At 53.6% G+C, this 24,650-nt stretch overlaps 1 protein-coding gene across 3 annotated transcripts; it reads left to right on the plus strand.

Moving 5' to 3' along the window:
* The first annotated feature begins 423 nt into the window (after positions 1 to 423).
* net (atonal bHLH transcription factor 8-like protein net) lies at positions 424 to 24,591 on the plus strand. Of its 3 annotated transcripts, none has more exons than XR_003113117.1 (2): positions 424 to 893; positions 23,443 to 24,591. XR_003113117.1 is itself a non-coding variant. In XM_025300263.1 (2 exons), exons 1-2 carry the CDS (start codon positions 842 to 844, stop codon positions 16,627 to 16,629), a joined length of 1,416 nt encoding a protein of 471 aa, XP_025156048.1. In that variant the 5' UTR covers positions 424 to 841; the 3' UTR covers positions 16,630 to 18,850. The 3 variants fall into 3 exon arrangements, 2 of the variants coding, with proteins under 2 accessions (XP_025156048.1, XP_025156049.1); XM_025300263.1 differs by lacking the exon at positions 23,443 to 24,591 and adding an exon at positions 15,266 to 18,850; XM_025300264.1 differs by lacking the exon at positions 23,443 to 24,591 and adding an exon at positions 15,266 to 18,850 and having other exon boundaries at positions 424 to 863.
* The last annotated feature ends 59 nt before the right edge of the window (positions 24,592 to 24,650 follow it).

Consider the following 24,650-nt stretch of genomic DNA (forward strand, 5'->3'; position numbering starts at 1 on the left):
AGCATCGGCCATCAGTACCAGTGCCGGACAACATACCACTACCACCAACGAGCGCGAGCGCCAACGCCAACGCCAACGCCAACGTCGCTCTCTGTCACGGGATCTTTTCCGGCGGTCCCCACCACACATACCGGTGCTCTCGCATGCTGTTTCGAGTTGGGGCTTGTTGGTGGGCGAGAGAGAGAGAGAGAGAGAGAGAGAGAGAGAGAGAGAGGGGGGGGGGGAGAGCGAGAGAAGCAACGTCAGGCCGTACGCTGGTGGTAGTAGTAGCTGGTGATATGGCGGCGGTAGTAGTTCAGTAGTACTACTAGTGTTGCTGCGCTGATGGTAGTGGTGGTAGGTTGGACGGTACTGGCGGCAGCAACAGCATAGCTGACGTAGCTGGTGGAAGTGGTGGTGGTGCTCGTCGAGGTGGTGGTAGTGGTGTCGGGTTGGTGGTGGTGGAGTGCGGACCAGTCGAGACTCCCTCGCACACGTAAGGGCATGAAACGGAGCCGGGAGTACACGAGGCGAGTCAGTGCGCTATCGACTGCGATCGGAGGAGGACGACGTGCGTCGAGCCGAGTCGACGAGTCCTCCGTCGAGTGCCCGAACTGAACTTTGCCGAAGTTCCTCCAAACGTCGCCGATGACACGGAGGAATACGTAATCTCCGTGGCGGTGAACGGAGTTCTGGGATTATATCGAGCAACGGATCTCTCAATTACACGTGCCCGGACGAGCGGATTTGTGGATTATACCTGTCCCGTTCAGGGAAATACAAGTGTATTTTGTCGTTGAGTGCGTGCGGGGGTGCGTGAATCGACGGGGAGAGTGAGCCGGTGGTGGTCCATGAGGGGAAGATGAGCGACCACGTGGTGAAAAGTACGTGCGAGCTTTCAGCCTACGTGACAGGTGAATTTTAGCGTCCGTGGCTCGGACTCGGACGGACGACAATAACTCGCCGGGAGACCCGGCGAGAAGAAGGCTCCGAGTCGGCGCGAGCCTCGTCAACATTTGACGTTTGACGTTAATTCGCATTATTAGCCCGGTCTCCCGTCTTAGTCTCCGTAAAGCGCCGAAAACGACGTCGAGAGCTGTGAAGGCGCGTTCGCAAAAGTTCTCCTCGCAAAACTGATAATAACTCGCATTGATTTGCTTGTTGCGGCATCGCGAGCGACCGTGTTGTTTGCACGGAAGGAGTAACTCGCAGGCATTGATGCTGCCGGATTAACTCGATTTCTTGCGAGCACAGCTCTCCTCTCGTCGTTTTCAACGCTTCCACTATAGATAAGACCTCGACATCGACTCTGGACCCTGAAATTGTCGATTCCAACTCCCATTTCCATACGAAAAAGTGTCTTTTCCCACTCGTTCTCTCTCTCTCTCTCTCTCTCTCTCTCTCTCTCTCTCGCTCTCTCTCTCTCTCGCTCTAGCTCTACCGCTCGATGACATAGAATGCAGACTCATTAGCAGTTGGACTGAAAATTGATGTCTTATCGCGGCGCGAAAGACTCGTTTCTCTCTATCGATTCATCCGGTCGTCACTTTACTTCGCGTTAGCCCGAGAGATACAACCGTAATCCTCCTCCTGCCACCCGCGGCTTGTACGTACATCACGAACCGCATCGCATTCGCATTTTCTCACGTAGTTCTGCTCTAAGGATCCCGTGGCATCACGAAATGATACTCCGAGGATCCGCAAGCAGCGACTCGACCGGATATCTCGGAGCTGGCGTGCTCCAAATTCGTTCTGCCGTAATCTCGATTAAACGCGGCGATATCGCGATTGACATCTCGACACGCGTAGCGGGCACGAGAGCACGAGAGAGATTCGCGCGGCACGTGGACGCAAAAATGCGCTCACGTGCATCGGTGCGCGAAATACTTCGCGATTGTGCAGCTCCTGATGCATCGTGAATCGCGTATGTGGTCGCGTCCGTAGCGCTGGCCCGATTGACGCGCTCTTCAGCCGGGAACAATAATTATCGTTATCGAGCGGCGCCAGCCGCGAAATGAAAGATCCCGCGCGACCGGTCGGGATCGCCCGGAGGCGATCGTGATGGACGTATGAACTGATGTTGAGGATTAGGCAAGCGGACGCACGCCGCGTAAATGAAGCGCGAGAAGATCGCTGCCTTCATTAGCCGCGTTTTCCGCTCTTTCTCTCTTTTTTCCCTCGCCGCGTCGCCTTGTCTTTCGCTCAGAACGAGAGACGTCTCGCGAGAGTGACGTTTCATTCTGTGCTTAATTGGGGATCGAGTCGAAATATTCGACTCGCCGACAGGGCGATATTTTCAGATTCGAAGCGATACGCGCTATTCGAGCGAAGAGGTCGAAAGTTTTGCGACATATACGGTTGCGATGCTCGGCGAAGCTTGTCCGCTGGGAAATCGTCGTTCTCGGAAAAAGTTTACGGAAGAATCCGTGAGTTGAAAAGTCACGGCCGCGGGCCATCGTGTACGCAATCTCTCGGTTTTCTGCGCGATGCGAGATAGCGATTTATCTCGCACGCAATTAAACAGTTGTATGGGTCCGATGAGAGGCTCGATGCGCAGGACGAGAGACTAGGAAGTCGAGTGAGGCGGGAGGAATTCGGCTCGATCTCGAGCATGTTTGCATCAATGATGCGAGTCATCGGATGGGATCGACGTAGCTTGCATTATTAAAGACCTACTGCGGCGACGACAATCGGAGGTCGCACAATGCGATCTTTCATTCGTCGGAACAGTCGTCGGGATGCAGCAAGCTTACCTGCCTACCAACCAATTTAATTTCTGCTAACCGAAAAACTACACGCGCTCCATTGTTGTTCACGTATAGTTGAACGCCGGCGACATCAAATGTCGGACAATAGTCGGCATTTTTGCCAGACACGGCCACCGAAGGTGATACAGCGACTCAATCCAACTGAGGCATGGGGAAAGAACGTAGGAAAGAGAGAACGAGACAGAAGGCGGCGGCAACGACGATGGCGGTGGCGGCGGCTGCGGCTACGACGGCGCCAGCGTGGGTCGCCGGTACGCACACAAATCCACACACACATACACACACGCAGTAGCCAGGCATCGGGCACATACATGCGAGGAGCAGGCGACCCTCTTTGACCGTGCTTGAAATCGGTGCTGGGCATCTCTACGCGTAAACAACAATGCTCGCCACGGCGGAAATCGCCGCCGCGCAATTTAAACCTTAGGCGTCAGCAGGTCCAGACTGACCTATAACATGCGGACAGAGATCCCGCCTGTGAACTGTGAATCATCCACCGCAAAGAACGCGTCCTTTCGATTTGGGGATGCCACCGTGTGTGCGAGCCAACGACGATGATTCATTGGTCGCGAAGCGATACCGCGTGACCGTGGTTGTCCAACGATGTTGGGAATCAATAAGGCCGATTTCTCGCGACGATTTCGGCTAGTGACTAATTTTCCAATCAACTAATGCCGCAGCATGAATAATCAATTATCGGCATTTTACGCACGAACACTTGCGCGTTCGACGTAAGTAGCGTCGATAATTAATATCTCATCGGCGACACCTCAGTAATGATCAGAAGTGAATCATACCTGAGCGCCGCCGATCGTTCGCGCGGTTGGTACCACGCCGGCTATCCACGAGGACACGGACAACATACACAGAGAGAGAGAGATAGAGAGAGAGAGCGCGGCTCTCCCGGCAAATGCAACGTTTATCGAGCTCGCAAACAGCAATCGTCAAGTCCGGCAATCGGACGAGACGAAGCGTTGCGGTTCCAGCTTCATCCGGCTATCGTAATCGGCCGATTGATTCGACACGAAAGCGTGCAGACAACGAGCGTTTTAATTAGATCGTTCCCTCGGACGCGCGATAAGTGTAATCGAGAAGGCTACCTATCGACGACGAGACCACGAGGCCGCCGCCGCCGTCGCCGCCGCTACCTACGTCTACTCGCTCATTTACATATCTCATCCTCGCCCGACCACTTTTACTCTCGAACCTGCCCGCCAGCGAGCGTCCAACGCGCGCTGCATCCAATCTCGAGACCGAGGATGGTCAGATGGACAGACGATGGAACGGCAACGTGGAAAACCGTTCCTCGCGCGATTTCCATCGAGAGCGCGCACGGTCGCTGCGGAGATCACGAGTTCGCAATCCTTATCGCGTCCCGCCGTCGCTCTATTATCGCATGCCACCAGCGAGTATTTTTATGTGTCGCGACTCGCGCGTCATTCTAGTTTCCCGACGTCATCTCGAGGCGACGCGACACGACGCGTCGCGTCGCATGTCTCTTTCACCACTGGCCTCTGTCACGCGCTCGCTCGCGCGATCTCGCACTCTTGAAATAACCGCGACGTTTATGCACGCGCGCGTCAACAGCAAAATAGACAGCCACGCAAAACATCTTTGAAGTATCCGGCGCCCGAGAGGGAGAGAGAGAGAGAGAGAGAGATATGAAGGGTCAACATCCGTTTCCTTGCACTCGGAGGAGTCTAATCACGCGAGAATTAGAATGCGAGAGTTAAAACCGGCGCGTCGGGGAAGAGGCACAGCGAGCTACGCTTGGAAACTGATCGGCACACGGTCTCGACGACTCCGTGGAAATGTCGCCCCGGTCGCAGTCGCGAGCGCAATGTTCGGTAGAAATGTCGGCGCGTGTTTGTTCGTTGCTTTACCCCGGCTTTGACCTCGCTCGAGAGCGGTACGATTGACACACACGGCCACTTCACCGATACAAAGGGTGTCACTGGGCGAAAGCTCGCTCGTCACCCACTTGCGCCTTACGCAGTAACCCGCACCTGCGCTACCTGCGAGGCTCATATCCTGCCGATGAACCTGCCGAGGCGACGGAGCGTGTTATCTTTCGACAAGCAGCCGCGCGCGATCACCGTCGTCTCTTTTTCCGGAAACCACGTCCCGTTCGGCTGTTCCGCAGCTACTAACTCGCGATAGCCGCATAAATCTGAATAATTCGCGCAATTACACGGTGAGAGGGCCAGAAAGGACGTCCTCGACTCACCAGCGCGACCGTGACAATTAAAATTAACAAACTTAATTAAAAACGATTAAATAAGTCTGTCCTCGCTAATACCTCCTTTAGTCGGTTAACGTCGTTTTTTCTCTCAATTGTTTTAAAAATTGTATTACATATTTATAAAGTAACGATGGACGTTGCATCGTTTCAAAACTGTAATATTTTACATGTCTGTGTCATATTATCTTAATATTGTTTTAAAAACTGATCCAGATATACATCATCCGACAATTTCGAAACAGGCTACGTGCGCGCGCGCGCGTATGTGTGTATGTGCAATCAATAATACACAATGAGAGCGCGTCGCGCGATGTACGCGACAGCGAGCCACTTGTCCCCCGCGTTCTCGATCGTCGAGCGCGCGCGGTTGACGCGATTAAACCGGCCGGATCGCTCGTCGGCCAAGGGATGCTGCTCCTGTCTGAAATAGTGGCGGGGCGGAAATTCCTCGCTCGCGAGAAGGGAGCACAGCGTAATGTAGACGCTATAATTAAAAAGCGGACGAACACACTTGCTGCCTGCTCGCCTGCGTGCGTGCGCGCACGCGTTTTTGGAACGCGCCGCATGCTTTTTCGCACGGAGCTTACCGGAAAAGAGTGCGCATCTCGTCGAGAGGATACGCACAACGACACACACACACACACACACACACACACGCATGTACACGCGTCGACTCGCGATTACACATTATTGCTCGCGATTTTATATTGATTTAAGTACACATGGATAAATACGCGCGAGGTCCCGTCGGGAACGAGTGTGCGTGCGCGCGCCCGCTGCGGCACGTGGAGCGCTTACACGTGTTTATTACCGGATTGATACGCGCCGTTGCACACGCGTAAAAAGAGAAGCAAATATTGAATCGCTAAATACATCGGTAGTCTCGAAGCTATGCTGGACGTCCCGAAAGCGCACCGTATATTTTAAACTCCGACCGGCGTGCACTGAACATCAAGAGGAAAAAGAGAAGGAACATGGAATGAGAGGCGAAAAAGAGAAAAAATAGCAATTCGCTTCGATATCGAACTAATGATATTTTTGGAATTACAAACAACTGCGAATATCGAGCTTGAATGTAATTTTCGGAAACCATATATTTAATTGTTACGATTAAATTCGCAGAATTTTCGATGCGTAGCGAGCCGGTGGATAACGAAGCCTTTGGCTTTCAGAGAGTTTCACGATTCGGCAGAATTTTAATTATTAAAGTGTGTCTGACATTAAAACTGAAAAAAAATGAAAAAAAAAAAAAAAAAAAAAAAGACTTAAGCAAATGCCAGGATTCACCAAAATCGTCGGTGCGGAACTCGCGCTTGTCTTACAGCTTTGTGTGCTAATCTGTGACAATAATTCGCGAGCTGTTAATAACTGAGAAAATGAACGTTAAGCAGGAATTGTAATCGGCAAATATTTGCGACGTCGGAAACACGATAAGCAATTCGAAAGTTATTTTGATCGTCGTGCGAAACACGTAAGGCCGCCGAGGAATGTCATCAGACAAGTTCATTCTCAAGTTGAATAACTTAGAAAGCGCAGTCTCCGATGTCGTAATGATTTTTTGCAGTTCATTCTTTATCGTCTCTTGTCGACAAAGAGAGAAAGAGAAGGGAGGGGAGGACTGTGCCCAGACGCAGTGCACACACACACGTACGCGTAGATAAGCATGCGAAACCTAATATATAACTCTTAATTAAACATATCTCGTTATCACATGACTGGTCTTACCGCAAATTATAAGGGCATTAATTAAGGTTAATACGCGGAGAAATTTCAATAATGAAATATGGACTTCTGTCGTACATCTCGCGGCGAATTGTCGCGAAAATTTCACGAGCGACCTGTCGTCGAAATTATTAATAGTCAAAACTCTGGCGTGCCCGAGAATCAATACTTTGAAGTTCGATATCGGTGTTGCCGGCCGGGGACGTACTGACAAAGGTCAAGACACAAGGTCAATGAGAGAGGAAGAGAGAGAGAAAGAGAGAGGGGGGGGAGAGAGAGAGAGCAAGAAAGAATTCTTTTATTGTGTATGTCCGATCGATATCTCTTTTTGATGCTATTAGTGCTAGTGTACTCGGTTGTTGACGCTACGCATTAAGAGGCCCTCCTCCCCTCCTCCCCTGCTCACGGCTCTTTATCATTTCTTCAAAAAGAAAGCATGCGGAGAACGCGGGATTCGAGATGGCCGAACGGAATAAAAATGTCAAATATTAGAAGTTTGTCGGCATGTATTAGTGTGACGAAACAATTGTGCAAGGATTCGAGCTTGAACGATTTCCTCGTCGTAATTATTCGCCGCGTGACCTCTTCTTGCCCCCGACAAAACGTAATTCACACATATGTACACACTCGCTCAGCCGAAGCGATGACTCGTGCGAAGCAAGAAAAGAATAAAGAAATAGAGAAAAACAAGCGAAAGAGGAAGTGAACGAGCGGGAAAGTCGCGCGAAACGTCATCCGCGTAGGTCATGTGCGCAAAAGGACGTCGCAAACAGATTACGCATTCAGCTTGTTTAGCATTGTGTTTACGCGAGACCGCCCAACGTCTCGGCCGTACCTCGCCCGTAGAACAGTCATGTGCGTCGCACAACGCGCGAAGCGGCGGCGACGGCGACGGCGGCGGCGGCGGAAGAAGCGCGAGAGAGAGACGGACTCGCGCGTTCTCGCGAACCGGAGAGCCGTGCAAACGGCGAACCGACTCGATGCATCGAGTCACGCTCGCTCTCACGACCATCTGGCTAGCGCCATCCATCGCGCGCCTCCTTCTCTCTTGCTCGTCTTCTAGCCTCCTCCGACTCGCCGCGAAAACGTGCCTTCCCGTCGTCGCTTTCTCTTATCGCGCCAACATTGTCGGAGTCGCGTCGCAGCGCAAGTTCCGCACCAACGCGCGTCCATCGACAATTACACCATTTCCGTTCGACGATCGATAATAAACTTCTCCTTCCCCGCGATCCCCGGATCCCCGCAGAAGCAGCGCGGCGAAGGAGTTTCGGCGGAAATTCGACGGAAAGGAGGAAAATATTGATGACGTTTTGCAAATGTTCATTCCCGGAACCTGCCTAATCGCGCCTCTGAGAAATAAGCGAGATAAGAACTGTAATCCTCGAAAGAAAGGGGGAAATGTGCGAAAGACCGGAAGGGCGAAGAGACACCGAGAGGAAGAGGGGAAGAGAAAGAGGAGAAGCGAGGAACCGCGCGCGTCACGACGAAGAGAGCTCTATCCCTCGGCGCGCTATTATATTCCACTCTCGTGTGGCGGCGCGTCGCATTTCCGCCGGAGGCTTTCCGCGAAGCGGGCCCGCGGAAGAGAGAAGGAAAGGAAAGGGGAATAAAAGAAGGAAAAAACGAACGAGACTCGCCGATAAATCTCGCCGGCGCGACGCCGCGCCGCGCCACGTCGTGGATGCGCGCCGTTTCCTGTCCTGATCCTACGAGCCGCGGCATTTATCGCCGCTGCCAATATACTGCCACCGCTTCCGACGAAGGAGCCGGCCGCGTTCCTTCCGACATAAATAAATCGCGAACCAGCTCGTCGTCATCGTCGTCGTCGTCGTCCTTCTTGGCCATTTCGATCGAGATAATAAAGCGACATTAATACTTCAGCGGTTTCGATCTCCGGGACCCGACCGTTGCTCACGTCGCGAGCGAAATATCGCTCCCCGCGAAGCGGACGTGTGATTCACCGATGCCCGCAATTGTGCGACGACGCGGTCGTTCAGTTGTCCTTAGTCGGGCCGCAAACTGGCCGATGAAAAATCGCTCGCTCCGGGGAAAAGACCGCCGAGAGCATCCCCCCTTTTCCCCGAGAATATTTATCTTGTCGATTATATCCAAACATTGTAATTCTGACCGCGACACGACGCCCACCTGAGCAGTCTCGCTGCGAACCGGTCGCGTTGCTCCGAGACGCCGGCTATTTTTGCGCGCCACGAGTCGCCACGAGGGGGCCCGTGAGAGAGCCTCTCGTTCCGTAAAAGAAGGAGAGGATAGGAGGATGGAGGAGAGAATAATCAGACGGTTAATTCGGCCGACGTACGCTTTCGCGCCCACGTACGCGGTCTTAAATCAACGCACGACTCGCATAATTCTCCCAATAACATTCGAGCCACGAACGCTCGAGTGCGCCTTTACGGTAAACGCCCACGAGCGGCTGCGAAACGCGCTGCGGCGCGACTTTGGCCGACCCTAACGCGCGCGCGTTGACACGCGTGAAACGGTAATCAACGGGCGCGGAGAGACCGCTCGTTAGGCAATCGTTAAGTGCGCGGTATCGGCGTCATTAGGCATTCGTATCGGCCGATCTAAGTCATCGCTGGCCCGATCGAACCTCTCGTATTACGTCGCCATTACGGCGCGTAACAGGTGATTACCGGGGCCCTGGCGTCGGCGCCGGATGCAATTGACGTCGCAATTACACGAGCGCTACACAACCGATACACCGGCCGATGTTTTATAATAACCACGAGAGGCGGCCCTCCGCGCGCGCGCGCGCGCGACGGAAATCGTTGGCGAGTGATCGACGATCGAGCAACCTCCGACCTCATTCTCCTCATTTAGCCCGAGAGATCCACTTTGCTCAGCCGAGCCGAGTCGAAGCAGCGATGAGAGAAGAGAAAGTGACGTAGAAACTCGCCGAGAAATGACGAGTCGCAACCCCTCGGGTGCGAACGCGGAGTCGCTCCCAGGTCATCCCGCGACGCGTCGTCGTCACGTGCCCCTCTACCTTCTGTTTGAATCGCAAATCTTTCGTAATACTAGGGCCATAGATCACGTTCGAGTGTCGGTTATCAGCTGCCGCGATTTTCGACGAGGAAGAAGCCGGGCGGTCCGTTTCGCGCTTTCGCGACGACGGTGATTCGAATCACGACTGTACCTTCGAAAGCCGTCGCGCGGCTGATCAGATTTCGTTGGCGCTACAGGGAGAGGAAGAGAAAAGAGAGAGAGAGAGAGAGAGAGAGAGAGAGAGAGAGAGAGAAGCGCCCGCGTATTCTATACTTAGCCACTTGAGTTCTATACAAAGCTCTCGGAAGTTTCCCGACACGTCCCACGTGTTCTCGTCTTTGCCTCCCCTTCGGCACTCCACGTGGGAGGCTCTCTCCCTTAACGCAGCCTGTTTTCCCGATCGCGGAAAAAAGGAAGCGAGTTTCTCGGCGTGCTTCTATTTTCACGTTATCTTGCTCTCTTATTTTTATCGACGAAAGCCCTTATCTTTTGTAAATAAGAGAGAAGAGCCGCGGGGAATCTAGCACTTCGTCACTCGGTGCACGTAAAATATTCCGATTCTCTTGAAACGTCTCGAGTCTGTCGAATTGGTCGAGCTCTATTGCTTTCTTCTCCTGATTCATAATAATTGATTGATAATAATTCGCTGTAACTATTAAGATCTTTGCCGGAGCGATTGGCATTGTTTGCCATAAGAGAGAGAGAGAGAGAGAGAGAGAGAGAGAGAGAGAGAGAGAGAGAGAGAGAGAGAGAGGGAGAGAGAGAGAGAGAGAGAGAGAGAGAGAGAGAGAGAGAGAGAGAGAGAGAGAGAGAGAGAGCGAGAGTCAATCGACGAGAAGCACTCGGCCTGTCCGCGCCAAAACGATGATACATTAATACATGATGATTTCGGTGGACAAATACAACTGTGCGTCAGCAGACACGTAACGTTCGCGAATAAAAAAAGGAAAAAGCCACCATCTACCACGCAAAAGAGCGCACACGTGGAGAGGACGCATCCGCTGACAGAAGAATGGCGGAAAGTCGCGTACAAGCCGTTACGCCTCGTCTCTCTCTCTCTCTCTCTCTCTCTCTCTGTCTGTCTCTCTCAATCTCTCCCTCTTCTTCTCCCTCTCTTTCTCTTTATCCCTCGTGCGGGAGTTTGCACAGATGTCCCCAGTTATTTCGGTATGTTTGAACAATTGCCGAGCGAGACGGCGGTGGCGAGTCCCCGAGATATTCGCGATTATATCCGCTCCGAAACGACACGTGAACGAACGCGACTTCACGTGATGAGCGGAAAAGCTGCTGGCTGTGTCACATTACGCGCCGGGACCGTAGCCACGCCGCGATCCGTCCTGCCTCGGCGAAATATTATTATTTAATTACCCGTCCGCAAAATTTGCAAGTCCCCTTGGCCTTACGCAGTCGGCCGCAGTCGCGCGGTAATCTAAACTTCTACAATCTGATTTGAATTTCGTACGAACGCGTTTCGTGTCGCGTCTCGGCTCGCTTCCTCCTCTCGTTTTCACGCGTTAACGTTCGAAACAGCCGAACGCTGCCGCGCAAATGTGAACGGCTTGCGCCGTGAAATAAATCGTCGTTCGAATTTCCCGATTAGAATTTCTCGCTCGACAGCATTCTCGCGCTGATACTCGACGACTAGCAGTTTCGCAAGTCCCGCGCGATAACGCCGCATGCCGATGTACATCCTTGCTGATAAGATTGCTCAAGCGTTCCAATTCAAATTCGCGACGCACTTTCTTCATTCACTCGATCACTGCTTTGACTATCGAGCGCGCGTTTTTAATTCATCTACGACGTATGAATGACATGAATTTGCGCCTCGCCTCGAGACCGACACGACACCCATCCCCGATCGCGACCGGCCGAAGCGTCGCCACCAATCGCGCGCGAGTCGCGGAATCAGCGTGACCTCCTTCATTCGTGTTTCTTTCGTTCGGTCGATGTTTATGAATCGACCGATGATCGAGCATGTGTCCGACGGCGCCTGCTGATGACCTCGGGGACCTCTCACCTCCTCCCGGCAACGCGCTACGATAATTTCCTTCTCGCTACATTTTCCTTCTACACGCGCGCGCGTTCGTGCGATAAGGTGATTACCATACGATATCGCAACAAACTTCTGTGCTCGCATATGTACGTGCATACGTGTGTGAGAATGCATGAATTTGACCTCTGTACTTGTCGTTGTTAACAATACGGCACAGAACAATACGGTACAGAAAAGATATGTTTCGGCTGCGATGACTTGCGAGTATCGATGCCCGAAATATCCGGTATTGGAGTTCCGGTGCGAGTAAACATCCGTTACGATTACGGACGAGAGACTTTGCCTCTTCGTTCGTTAAACAATAATAAGTATCGTCATGGTCGTCATCATCGTCGTCGGTGGCGACGGCGGTGGCAGCGGCAGATGGCCGTTATCGAAAGTGCGGCCTTGTTATCGGTGCGATAACGCCTCTAAACACCCGACGAGCACCGACGATGCCAGGTGGCCTGGAATATTATCTTACGCGAACAGTTTCGCCTCGCCCGCCCTCCTCCTTCTCTCTCTCTCTCTCTCTCTCTCTCTCTCTCTCTCTCTCGCTCTCCCGGTTCTATATTGTGTAACTTCTCCGTTTTACAACCACAAGTAGCCGGCAAACGAGAAACTCTACTCGATGTAACACGAAGAGGCTTTAATCGCTCCCTCTTTCCGATCTCCCTCACCCCTTTCTCTCTCTCTCTCTCTCTCTCTCTCTCTCTCTCTCTCTCTCTCTCTCTCTCTCCCCAGCTCGAAAATCGCTCGCTGGAATTTGTCGAAGTCTAGATTGACAACGAATGCGAGAGAGATCAGCGGTCTGTGTGACCGCGAGATTAAAGAGTCACGCGCGTCTGGCGAATGCGCCGATCGTGAGTGGCGATCGGTGATTTAATTTTGCAAAACCGCGGTGTGCTCCCGACCGGAAAGCCTCGGCTAGTGTCGCAAACAAATGGCAGCCGTATTATCGCCTCGTCGGATTTACATTACGTAGCCGTCAATGGCGATTAAAACGCTATTAGAGGCGTTTATATTTATACTTCTAGGCGATCACACAGAGAAGCTGACGCGAACGTGCGTGTGCTCGTGACGGGAAAATCATGGCTCTCGCTCGCTCGCACGTCGAAACGCTGCGGGAAATCTATGTTTGGCTTCGGTCACCGAGTGTACTTATCGCGCTCGAAGGGATCACAGACCTACCGCGAGGAAGAGCCCTTCCTCCTAGCTTGGGAGGCTGGACAGCTTCCAAGGTGAACGGATTCGCAAAAAGTTCTCGGGGAAAGCTGGCGTCGCGCGATCACGCCGCGCCGCGCCATGGCGTGGCGTGGCGTCGCGTCGCGTCGAGGTCAGCGCGATCGCCGACCAGAAAGGAAAGACGATCCCGCGCGTAAGCGCGATCGCGATGACTCCTCTCGGAAAGGCAATAAAAGGAGAGCAACGAACAGACGAGGTTGGCGCCAGCGCCATGTGGCGGCCGTGCTTTGCTTCCCGTCTTGCCTCGAGAGGACACGAGAAAAAGAAGGCGAGAGGCGGAGACCCGGCGCGTTTATTAATACCGCGAGATCGAACAAAATCAAGCGCGAGCTCAATTTGACCCTTGACTTTCCTAACGGGGGAACTTACTCGCACGTAGCCGCGATGTGTTACGTTTCGTGTGCGAAATAATAATCGGTCGCTCGGGTCATCGAGCGCCTCGAGCGGTGCGAACTCGATTGCGCGTGTGTTGGAAGCACACCGACGAAGCCGGAATTCGGAGAGCCGAAGAGAGAAACGTGAAGCGAAGGAGATTCATAAAGACGAAGAGGGGAATTTAGTAGAACTTGATGGAATTAAATTTCAGTAGAAGGGGAATTTAGAACTTGATGGAATTAAATTTCAGTAGAAATGGGATTAGAATTTAGTAGAAGTTCATTCAACGGAAAAAAGAGAGCGTAGCTGAGGGAGGACAGCTTAAAGGACGTAGAGAGTGTGTGAGGGAGGGAAGGAGAGAAGAATGAAAGCAGCGATGAAATATTTGAGCAAGCCGTTAGAAGCTAATTAGAAGGCGAAGGAGAGAGCTAATAAACGCAACCGTATGCTCGAGTTGGAGTAAGTACGACGCCAGACGCCTCTTAAGGATGTTAACTGATTCCGATTCAGTAATCTCATTCGGGGGGAGAACACCGCGGCGGCGAGACGAGCAGGGAGGGACGTAAGAATGAGAGACTCGAGAGAGGAGAGGAGGATAAGAGTCGGCGGCGGCGGTCGTGGCGCCGGCGATCCGCCGATCGAGAAATCCGACGCGTTGCATCTGCATCTGCAACGCGTAGGTTGCGTACGTCGCATGTACACACACGCCCGACCGATCCATGGGTCCGAATGAATTATTACACAGCTGATCGATCGTTGTAGGAAAGCCACGTCGCCGATCGATCGCTCTCGCTTTCGCGCTCGTCGACCGCGCGGAACTCCGCGGTTACGATTTGCATAACCGCGCGCGCGCGCGCGCGAGACAGCGCGAGAGAGGAGTACCGCTTTGGTGGAGATTTAAAAAACCGCGAGAGACACACACACACACAGAGAGAGAGAAAGAGAGAGAGAGAGAGAGAGAGAGAGAGAGAGAGAGAGAGAGAGAGAATCCTTCCCCGGACTACTTGCCGCGGCTGCGCGCGATGAAAGCGAGCTGGATACGTCGGAGGCACACATCGGTCTCTCGACGGGTCTGCCATCCTATCGGCTGGGAATTACACACGTCGTCGTGCATATTTGCGCACGCAATTGTTGTACAAACGGAGCGTTACGTCAGCTCGTTTGATAATTCCTGCGTCGCGCAGATGGTCTCGCGTTTCTCGACACGCGCGTGCGAGCGCGTGTCAAGCTTCTCCGGATCTTTTTCCACGTGAGCGCGCTCGTAGGCCGAGCGGAGAACGTCGGGACGACGCACGGGTGGGTGTTGCGAGCAGCCGCGCGATGACAAGCGTCTTCGCTGGTGATACTAAAATCAGCGAAATTAGTCCCCGCCTCGGAATCCGACTCGGCGAACGACGGGAAGAAAAGAGAGAGAAAGAGGAACAGGAGCGAAGGCAACGCGGGTGTATTATAATCCTATTTCTCTCTCTCTCTCTCTCTCTCTCTCTCTCTCTCTCTCTCTCTTTCGTTCGGACCCCGTGCGCGCCAGATGGTACCAGCTGGGTGACGCATCAAAGCAGAAAACCTCCAGTGTCCGAGGCGAAGCGCGCGCGGTTCCGCCCACGGAATCGCGAGGAAAACACGTGCGCCGCGCCGTATTCGTCACGTTGCGTCCGTGCGTGAATGCAGCAGAATCGTGCGTGCGCGCGCCTACGTAGCGTCGCGGCGATCTTATTTATCCGCGCGAAGGTACACCCCGAGTATTTCCACCGTCCGTGATTTCAGAGACTCGAGTGACTAACGATAATTGATATCTCCTACGTCCTCCTTTTGCTTCTTCTTGTTCTTCTCCTTCAGTCTCTCCACCTACCGCACACGCAGCACCGTCAATCTGACGCGCCCTGTTCTATTTTTCGTTTACAGCCGGCGTCATGGCGGATTCCGAAAGAGACAGCGCGTCCTGCAGCGGCGGCGACGAGGACAGCAGATCGGGCCTGCACTCGCCCAGCGCGTCGGAGGACAGCGTGGAAGTGCAGGTGACGCCGATCTCCTTGCGGAACAAGCGGAAACTGGCGGAACCGCGCAAGATCCAAGAGCCTAGCACCGCGCCGTTGAAGAAGAGGCGATTCCACCAGATCGAGGAGACAGTCGTGGACGAGGAGAGCAGATCGATGAGCACACCGAGTCCCTTCAGACCTTGGATTATTCCCCACACGAGCAACGAAACGTCCAAGACGTCCACGACGACGTCGACGACGACGTCGACGACGACGATGACGACGACGTCGATGGAGTCCAGTACGACAACGACTACGGCGACGACCACATCGACGACCCCGTCGACGAATACGGAACCTGAGGTCAACGGTCAAACGCTCGCGGAAGCGGAGAGAATAAATTACGAAGATGATCAAAATGTGGATCAGAGGATATGGAGGCTACAACAGACTCTGCAAATGCTGACACAAGACACCGCTCACAATCAAACAGCCGTGCTATCTCGACGAGAGTCTTGTAACAGGCTCGAGTCACCACCGCCGCCGCCGCCACCGGTACCGTCCGCGCCGCCGATGTCCTTGAAACATCCTAGGCTGCAGGAGGAGCCATTATCCTTGGTCATGCGAGACGAAGCGCCCCGAGTGCCGTCGCACCCCGCAGTGAGCGGCAGCTACGAGAAGACGCCGTCGTACATGATGGAGCATCTTCTGGCGTCGTCATCGTCGACATCGACAACGACGACGACGACGACGACGGCGACGGCATCGCTCCAGTCCCATCGCAATCACCGAGGCCACTTGAGTTCTCCGCAAGGAGGAGAGCCTCATCAGCGTCACCACACAGCGCCCACCGCCGTCATCAGCAGCGCTTCCTCTTCGTCGTCGCCGTCGCACGCCTCCTCCTCGAGGCATCAGCATCAGAACAACGGCGGCGGCGGCGGCGGCGGCGGCGGCGGCGGCGGCGGCGGCGGAAGTGGCCAGCAGAGGAATTACAAGAACATGACGAGGGAAAGACGGATAGAAGCAAACGCCCGGGAACGCACCCGGGTGCACACCATCAGCGCAGCCTTCGACACCCTGAGACGCGCCATACCCGCATACTCGCACAACCAGAAGCTGTCGAAGCTGTCGGTGCTGAGAATCGCTTGCAGCTACATCGTCACGCTCACCAAGATCCGTAAGACACTTGACGGTGACGCGACGAGCGGCGCTTCCCTCGCTACCTGCGTGGATCAGGTCTCCAGGACCATCCAGACGGAGGGTAAGCTCAGGAAGCGGAAGGACGACTGAACTGTCTCAAAGTGAGCATCTGTTGAACAATGTCTGTTGGAACGATACGCGGAAACGAGATTACGAGGTGGAGGATAAACGACAACCTGGAGTTTGGCTCACGAGCGGACGTACAAGGATAATTCCCTCGATGCAGGACGGATTCTGTTCTCCATGTTGTCCATGTTCGCGCTAGTTCGTCCTTTATTCTCGATGTCTTTCGCTTCGACGAAGGGAAAGAGGGAAGAGAAAGGAAAGTGGCGACTAAAATTAATGAAGCTGTTAGCTTAAGTAATTGACTACCGCAGCTGACGCGACGACGCTGTTGCCGATGAAGTACACGCGCGATTGTCTCGAGCGATTTGGTAGTGAACGAACGGAAGGGTTCGGCCGTTTCACGATTTCAGGGGTGCTCATGGGTGAATTATGGGCGCAGTGGAAATATTTGCGGAAAGAGAGGAGAGGCGGGGGGTGGCAGGGCAGGCGTTCGATGTGAAGCGATATAAGCGGTTTTCATCGTTCACGTGTAAAACGTTATGGGATAATTACGTGCTACGTCTACGTTAACGCGCTGTACATATATACAACTGTAAAGTACGCTCTGCGGAATTGTAATAAGCGGACCTTTTAGATCTTAATAGATTCTCATAAGCGACGGAGAGAAGAGAAGGAGAGGGGATTTCTGGCGGCGCCCGATGAGGCCACCTACGTTTTCCGATATAGCAGCTGCGCAACCAGACAATAAATCTTTAGGAAGATCTTCATACTTAGAGCGACGGCGTTTAGTGCGGTGTAGGTAACCTCGCCTCGCTCGCTCGCGCGTTCGCTCGCTCGTTTCGCTGCATCGCAGGAATTACGGCGCGGCGCGCGAATGTTTATGCGGGGCTCGAAGAATTCACGGTAGTGGAAGCTAGTCTGAGGCCCGGCTCAACCCTTTCAGGACGCCCGCGACGTTCGCCTCGCCCAAAATTTGCCGATGAAACCCCGCGACGAGACACGCGCGAATCTTCGTTTCGCCGGGAACGCGTGGCTCGAGATTCCACCGAGCGATTTCTCAATCACGATCGCGAATTCTTTTCCAAATGTTCTCAAGTCTCTCCCTTCGGGACGACGGAGCGAGAAGCGAGAGCGCGACGGGAAGCGTTGCAGCTTGCCGTCGGCGTCGTGGAGGAGCTCGAGCCGACTCCGCGAGAGCCGGTCTCGCCTCTCGCAGAGGTTAAAAGCGCGAGGCACGCGAACGCGCCGCCGCAAGAGCGAATTCGCGTCGCCCGCAGCGGCGATTTCCAAACTACGCGGTCCGCGAGGTGCATACTTATCCTGACGGTCGAAAGGGATCGGTCGAGACTGCAATTTGTTGCACCGGTATCGCGTTCACGCGTTTTACGAAAGCGCGCGCACGTTCGAGCGAAAAGGGACGACAAAAGCGAAGACAATAATAGAGTTGCTTTGCGGCTTACTTGCGCGGCGAGAAACGGAGTTGACGAAGTTACATTACACGTAGCCTAATGACTAAGTGATCCGCCACTATCGAAGCTACAAACAAACGGGATATCGTCTTCCCACGAGAAAGTGCGACAGTCAGATAAGGGACACGCGTTCGGGGAGAAAAATATTGGGTCGTGATAGGAGAGTGACTGGCTCTTCAGATTGCGAGAATAGCCGATAAATCGGCGATCGAGGACATCGAACTCAAGGTCAATAGTTTGTTCGTTAACGGGGGAAAGGGGAATGATAGCAATTTTATCTATCTCTGAAATATGTAGACTCTCCGGTTGATAAAATTCGCGGTGTCGGTCGCAGAAGATTTATCGATCGAACGCGCCGCGATCGCGCTGGCGGCAGGAAGGCGTTATCCTGCAAATCCTAAAGAAGCTTCGCCTAAAAGCTGATCGGGGAGGGGGGGGGGGAGAAGTTAGCGTGTGTTCACATTGTCTTTTCGCGCGGTTTCTCGCCTACGACCGCGTTGAAGCTTGTAAATAGATGATAATGATAACGACGTTACGACGTTAGGAATTAAGTAATTACGTTATAGTAATCGGACACGTGTTATGCGCGAGCACATTTCTACGGCCTTACGCGGCGATGCATCTCGAAGATACGACGTTCACGAGATAACCGAGATATGTACCTTTCTACGCTATATAAGGCGACTTCAAGTAAAGATGAAACGAACGTTCTGCAGGACGAATTGCGTCTTTTCTTTCCGCGTCGACTTTCCCCGTCCTTCCCTTCCCTCGTTTCCTTCCACCCTCCCGTTCGTTTTTCTCGCCGAGGAGTACGACAGCGCGTCGATCTCACCCGGACGCGAAGATCGAGAAGAAGTCCCAAGTTGCAAGGAGAGACTCGACGAGCGCGAGGGAACGAACCAGTCGCAGCCAGATTTCGCGAGTTCGCCTACATGGCCGAGCTGGAGTCGCGAGTTGTGTTATCGCAGCGACGAGCTAAAAGTGGATCTAACAGCGGATCTCGTAAAAACATACATGCGTGTGCACGCATGCAAAAAGCGCGCGCGCGCGCGCGATCTGTTCAGGTGTAACGACACCGAACGCGCCGTCGACGCGACACCAGGCCGTCCTGCTCCTCCGTTCCCGCCAACTCCCCCCGCGAACCGGCACATCTGGTTGGCAGATAACGATATCGAGCGACAAATCCAATCGCGTTACCTGCAACGATACGCGTCGTGCGCGCGGTGAGAACGACCACCACGACCACCACCACCATCACCACCACACACCGCCGCTCTCGATGGGCCGCCGTTCGCTCCGCAGCGGCAAGTGTAGTCGTCGCGAAACCGCGTGCGATCTCGCGCTCGACATACCTTTATTTACGACAGTTATATGCGCGGCGTCTCTCTCCGCGAAATTGCGCCCGCTCTCATTCTCCCGGTGGATTCTCGTGTTTCTTTATCGATCTCGATCTCGAGGATCACGATTTCGTTTTTGCTCGCGCCGTTTTATTCGCCGGGCTCCGGCGCGCGTTTTGCGAGTGAAATCGTCGGGGAAGAAATAGGAGCGCTTTCGCGTATCGCCCGTTGTGCGCGCAAATTAACCGGCCGACGGTGCGTACTCGTTATAAAACGGCAGGATGTGAAAAAAATGTATCCTCTTTCCACGTCCCGTCGGCATTTGGTCCCGGCTGCGATTTTGCCCGTATTACTCGGCCGGTGCTTTCATGAGCGCGAATTATTAGCGACGACGAGAGACGACGACGGATCGATGTTGTCGTAGCCGCGCTCAAAGCCGGTATCCGGTCTGGCAGCTGTTTAGCATAAGGGCAAATTGCTCAAGGAAATAATGATTCTCCTGCACCGTCGCGCAGTCGCCGCCGCCGCCGCCGTCGTCGTCGTCGTCGTCGTCTCGCGCGCGATCCGCGCCTTCTTCCTCCATTATCCCGAGAGATGCCCCGATACGGCAGATGGCGATGACGTTCTCTCGCGGCCCGACTACCTGCCCGTCTCGAAAACGGGCACCCGGCCGCGGTTTTGCCTCGCCACGCCAGCATCTCACGCTCATTCTGCGCAACACGCGTCCCACCACGCGCTAATAAACCGCCGAGTGCGTGTAACACGGACGTTAAAGGAGTAACTCGGGCAGGTTGACGCGGTCGCGGCGAGAAAGACTCGCGTAAGGACGTAAGGACGCACACATGCAGCGAGATGCACGATTATGGCCACAGGATGAGCTCGGCGACTGCAGTCGCCTCGAATCTAACACGCCGGCTTTCTTCTTCGTAGCCATTTGGCAACTACGTACATTCGTTTCCGACGTGTATGTCCGAGAGACTGGTCTGCGGCATTGACCGTCGTGATATTAATTAAATTGAAGAATTAAGAATTTTTTATTTCATTCGAAGCAAAAATTACATTCCGTCCTTGTTCTTTGAGACATCCTTGAGGCCCGTGTTTAAACAGTCGTTATTTGAAACTTATCTCGCGTGAGATACTCAGAAGTCACTTTGGATGTTAGAATTGAATATAAGTGCTTGAGTTGAATTACATAACATGTGCCACGTTATATTCGTAATTGCGATTCGAGTAAAAAAACGCACGTCTAACTTTAAATTAGTATTTTGCTCGATACAAATTTCAACGATAGTCTGAGACAAAATAAAAGCTAATCCCTAGGAGAATAACCGCTATTGCTAAAAAAAAATTCGAAAAGATCCGGGGAGCTAAAATCGAGTCGAATGAATCTTGATGGACCAATCCCGGATTCCGTAAAACTTTGCAAGGACCGGCCAACGCTTCATTCCGTTCCACTTCGTGCCCGTTATACCGCACAGCCCGCAAGCTTACAGCCGTAAGAGTGGCTAGCGATAGCGCGATCCACCGAATTTAGAAGCAATTTAGGAGAAGCGAGAGAGAGAGAGAGAGAGAGAAAGAGAGTGAGCTGAGCTACGAGAGAAACGGCACCGCGTGCTTTTCCGCGAGCAGGTGCGCCTCCGTGAATGTGACGAACGACTCTGATCGACCGCGAACCTCATAATCCCGCCGAAGTGGACGTAAACGTGCGGTGTAGCGCCACACGAAATCGATTATGGCTGGCCGGAACGGCATTTCCTTCGGCAAAGGAGCAACCGAGCGGGAACGCTGGTTCTCCCGAAAAGGCGATTCCCGGTCTCGCGCGAAGGAAAAGCGGCGAGTCGCGAATAGCCGGTAAACTCGACTAATCGATCTACCGCGGGACCGCGGGAAATGGCGGCTGCGCGGTTACAAATGCGAGAGTGAATCAATGAGGTGCGTGCTGAAGTGAAACTGTCCCGTTATAGATCATCACACTTAAACGATAGCGGGTGCTATTTATAACACGATGAGCGAGCGAGCAGAACCGATTTGAGCGTTAATCGATTTCAGAGCCGCGACCGCGATCGAGAGAGAGAGAGAGAGAGAGAGAGAGAAAGAGAGAGAAAGAGGGAGAGAGATACGCTATTTACGACGTCTACTTTGCGCATTTGCAATTAGAGCGTCTCTATGCGCGATCGGAATGGCAGTTTCGTTGCCTGCAGATGAAACGAAAGAATGCCGACCGGGCGAGCAGGTGCTCGGAACAGAACATCGCGATACGAGCTCTTCTCGCTCTTCCCCTCTCTCTCTCTCTCTCTCTCTCTCTCTCTCTCTCCTCTCCTCTCCTGCTTACTCCTCCCTTTCGATCTCCTTCCTCCCGCTGCGTCCGCGTTACTCTCGATCTTTCTCTCGAATATCGTTCTCAAGCGTATCTGTTCCGCGTATCTTAGAACACACGCTGCGGGACGAACCGCGCGAATGAATCGCGCGGATGATAGGGGCCGGACGAGAACGAGCGCCCGGGCGATTAACAATCCGGTTGTTTTGATCCGAATGAAAAGGGAAGGCAAGAAAAGAGAGAAAAGAATAAAACGCGGGAATCCCAACATCGCGAAATCGCCAAGATCCTCGCGCGCCGAGTATCCGATTGAATCGAGTCGGGGCGATTGATCGATCGCGAGACATCACGCTTCTTTTAGCGCGAGCAGGTATTTGGCGGGAAACGAAACGGTTCCCGGATAATTGCAAAGGTAAGAAAACGAAGGGCGAGATCGCGAACGTTACCGTCGCCGGTAGGCAGGATAAAGATCGCCCGGGACGTCGTAACCTTTGTGAGAAGGCGCAACAATGCGAACGCGACGGCGAAAACCGCGAACGCTCGCACATTAGCGCGCGCGCGCGCACACGCGAGCACGGGCGCGCATTTGTGAGAGGCTGATTATGCGTTTGCCGGCGCAAGGACACGCGAGCCGGACTCACGATACGCCGCTCCAGGCCTCTTATTTTTTCGAACGGACCCGAGAGGCGAAACACCGTGGGTACGCACCTGCTAAGAGAGGCGCGCAGGTGCGTTTACCCGCCTTCATAAGCATTACTTAATTTTCGACGGTTACATAGCGCGAGTAGTAATTGACTCGGTGCACCCGACTCCAAAAAACGGGATAAAAGAGCGACCCACCTCGAGCGGTCGTGCTCGCGTCGCGTTCGATGTCGCGGGACTTCCCTCCTTCCCCGCCCCACCCGCAGTGATCGCTGCTTCTGCTCGGCGCTTTTATCGTCGGTATATTTTATTTTAATCCGAATTCCCCGCGGGGACGCGCATCTGATTTTGAAAATCGTAAAATCCACGGCTGGGGGAGGGGGAGGAACTACAAGCCCGATCGAAGAGCCTCGCCGTGAGATCGCGACACAGAAAGCGAGCGAGGGAAATAAAAAAGGAAAAGGAAACTTCCCGTTCGCCTTGATACCACGGCAGTACCACGGACGCCACGCATTGCTTTTTTTTCCTCCTGTACTCTTATTTTTAAATATACTAAATTCACAATCCTCTCTCCTCTCTCTCTCTCTCTCTCTTTCTCACACGCATACGCGCACATGCACATATTCAAGCGCGAGATAATTTATTAGAGAACACTGTTGCAGAGGAGAGCCATAGACATACTTCATATTTCCGGATATGGCTGGGATTCGCGAGGTGCCCTCCGCGAGCTTTAATGTCTGTTTGGCGCACTCTCGGCATCGACCGGATCGATTTTACGAGCGTTTCGTTATGGAGCTCGTTCCATTTAGTATCTCGCGAAACGGAACGCATTGCGGACCCCGGCGATTTGTCTACCGCGTCCGACGTGCGTTGCTGCTGTCTTTTTTGCCCTCCCCTCTCCTGCTCCCCTCTTATTTGTTCGTTTTCTCCTTAATTTCCTGCCGAGATCCGCGCTCGCGTTTTCGGCACGTCAGCCACTACGACGAGACGATCACGACGGCCACGGCGCGGGCGCGGTGCGTCATTTTTCAAGGATGACTAAGGATCGACGGAATTCGAACGGTTGTTTTAGGAGCGGCGAACCGACGCGTCGGGAGAAATCGCAAGGAGCGCGGACGAGGGAGCCGAGGGACTTAGGTGCAACAGCGGCCATAAAGCAAGATTAATGAGGCGAAGTGCGCTCTGGTAGGAAGCTGTCAGGGTCCTGGCGCCAGCTGACCAGACGACTCGGCTCGCACAGCCGTATCGACCACACGTACACCCGTTACACCCACACGCACATTCGCCAACTATGATCCAAATCCTCTCTCTTTCTTCCGCGCCGTTCGCGTCGGAACGAGCGAGTCCGCTCGATCCGCGTTCTCGAGGAGCGAGAAAGGAGAGAGACCGCGCGAGAGAGCGTAATTTAACAACAATTAATGGACCGGCGTAACGATAAGGATGCCGGGAAAGAAATTAGAGGGAAGCACGGCGGAGAAATAAAGAGCACATCCGACAAAGGGACGAACGAGTAATGAGGATTCGCGAGGCGCACTCTCGCCGGAAACGGGGAAATTTAATACAGCAATATCTCATATTAATATTAATTATCTGATACTTTAGACTCTCGTGGTGTGCGAAATGAGTGATATCCCGCGGAGCATATCGTGCCTGCTTGCCCTGCTTGCATTCGCGTATCGACACGTTTCATCTCGGGTGTCGATCGCGATCGGAAAATGCCCGCCTCTTATTATCGTCTATAATTATCGCTTATAATTAGACCGGCAATTAAAACCGACCGGCTCGTGTCGTTCGCGACGCGAACAGGAAGATTCGTTGCGCGATCAATCGTCGCTACACTATTATTATTACACATTATCGACATGTATCCCTGCCTTTTTTCCTCACCTCTCCCACTGCCTCCTACCCGGCCGATAATTCCCGCCGCGATCGAGAGACTGATCGATCTCTTTGTCGGCGAGCGAGAGGACGTGACATTCAAGAAGCGGCGCTCTCTTCCAGGTTGCGGCCAAAGAAAACGCGGACGCGCGTCCGCACGCACGGCGGTGTGCGTGCGGTTGCCATCTCGTCGCGGCCTTCCGCGTCGTCTTCTTCCCAGGCTGCCATCGACGCGCTCGCGGACCATCTCTCGGCATCGAGAGAGCAGCCGCGTTCGGGACACCTGTCTCCGACGGTTATCCCACGTTAAGTACATAACCAGTTTCGCAACGCGAGCTCGAAACCCCGGATATACCGATCGGCTCGCCACACGCACACACACGCGTCGAGCAAGAATCGCGC

The sequence above is a fragment of the Harpegnathos saltator genome, unplaced genomic scaffold (assembly GCF_003227715.2).
Source record: "Harpegnathos saltator strain DR-91 unplaced genomic scaffold, Hsal_v8.6 scaffold343, whole genome shotgun sequence".
Lineage (NCBI taxonomy): Eukaryota > Metazoa > Arthropoda > Insecta > Hymenoptera > Formicidae > Harpegnathos > Harpegnathos saltator.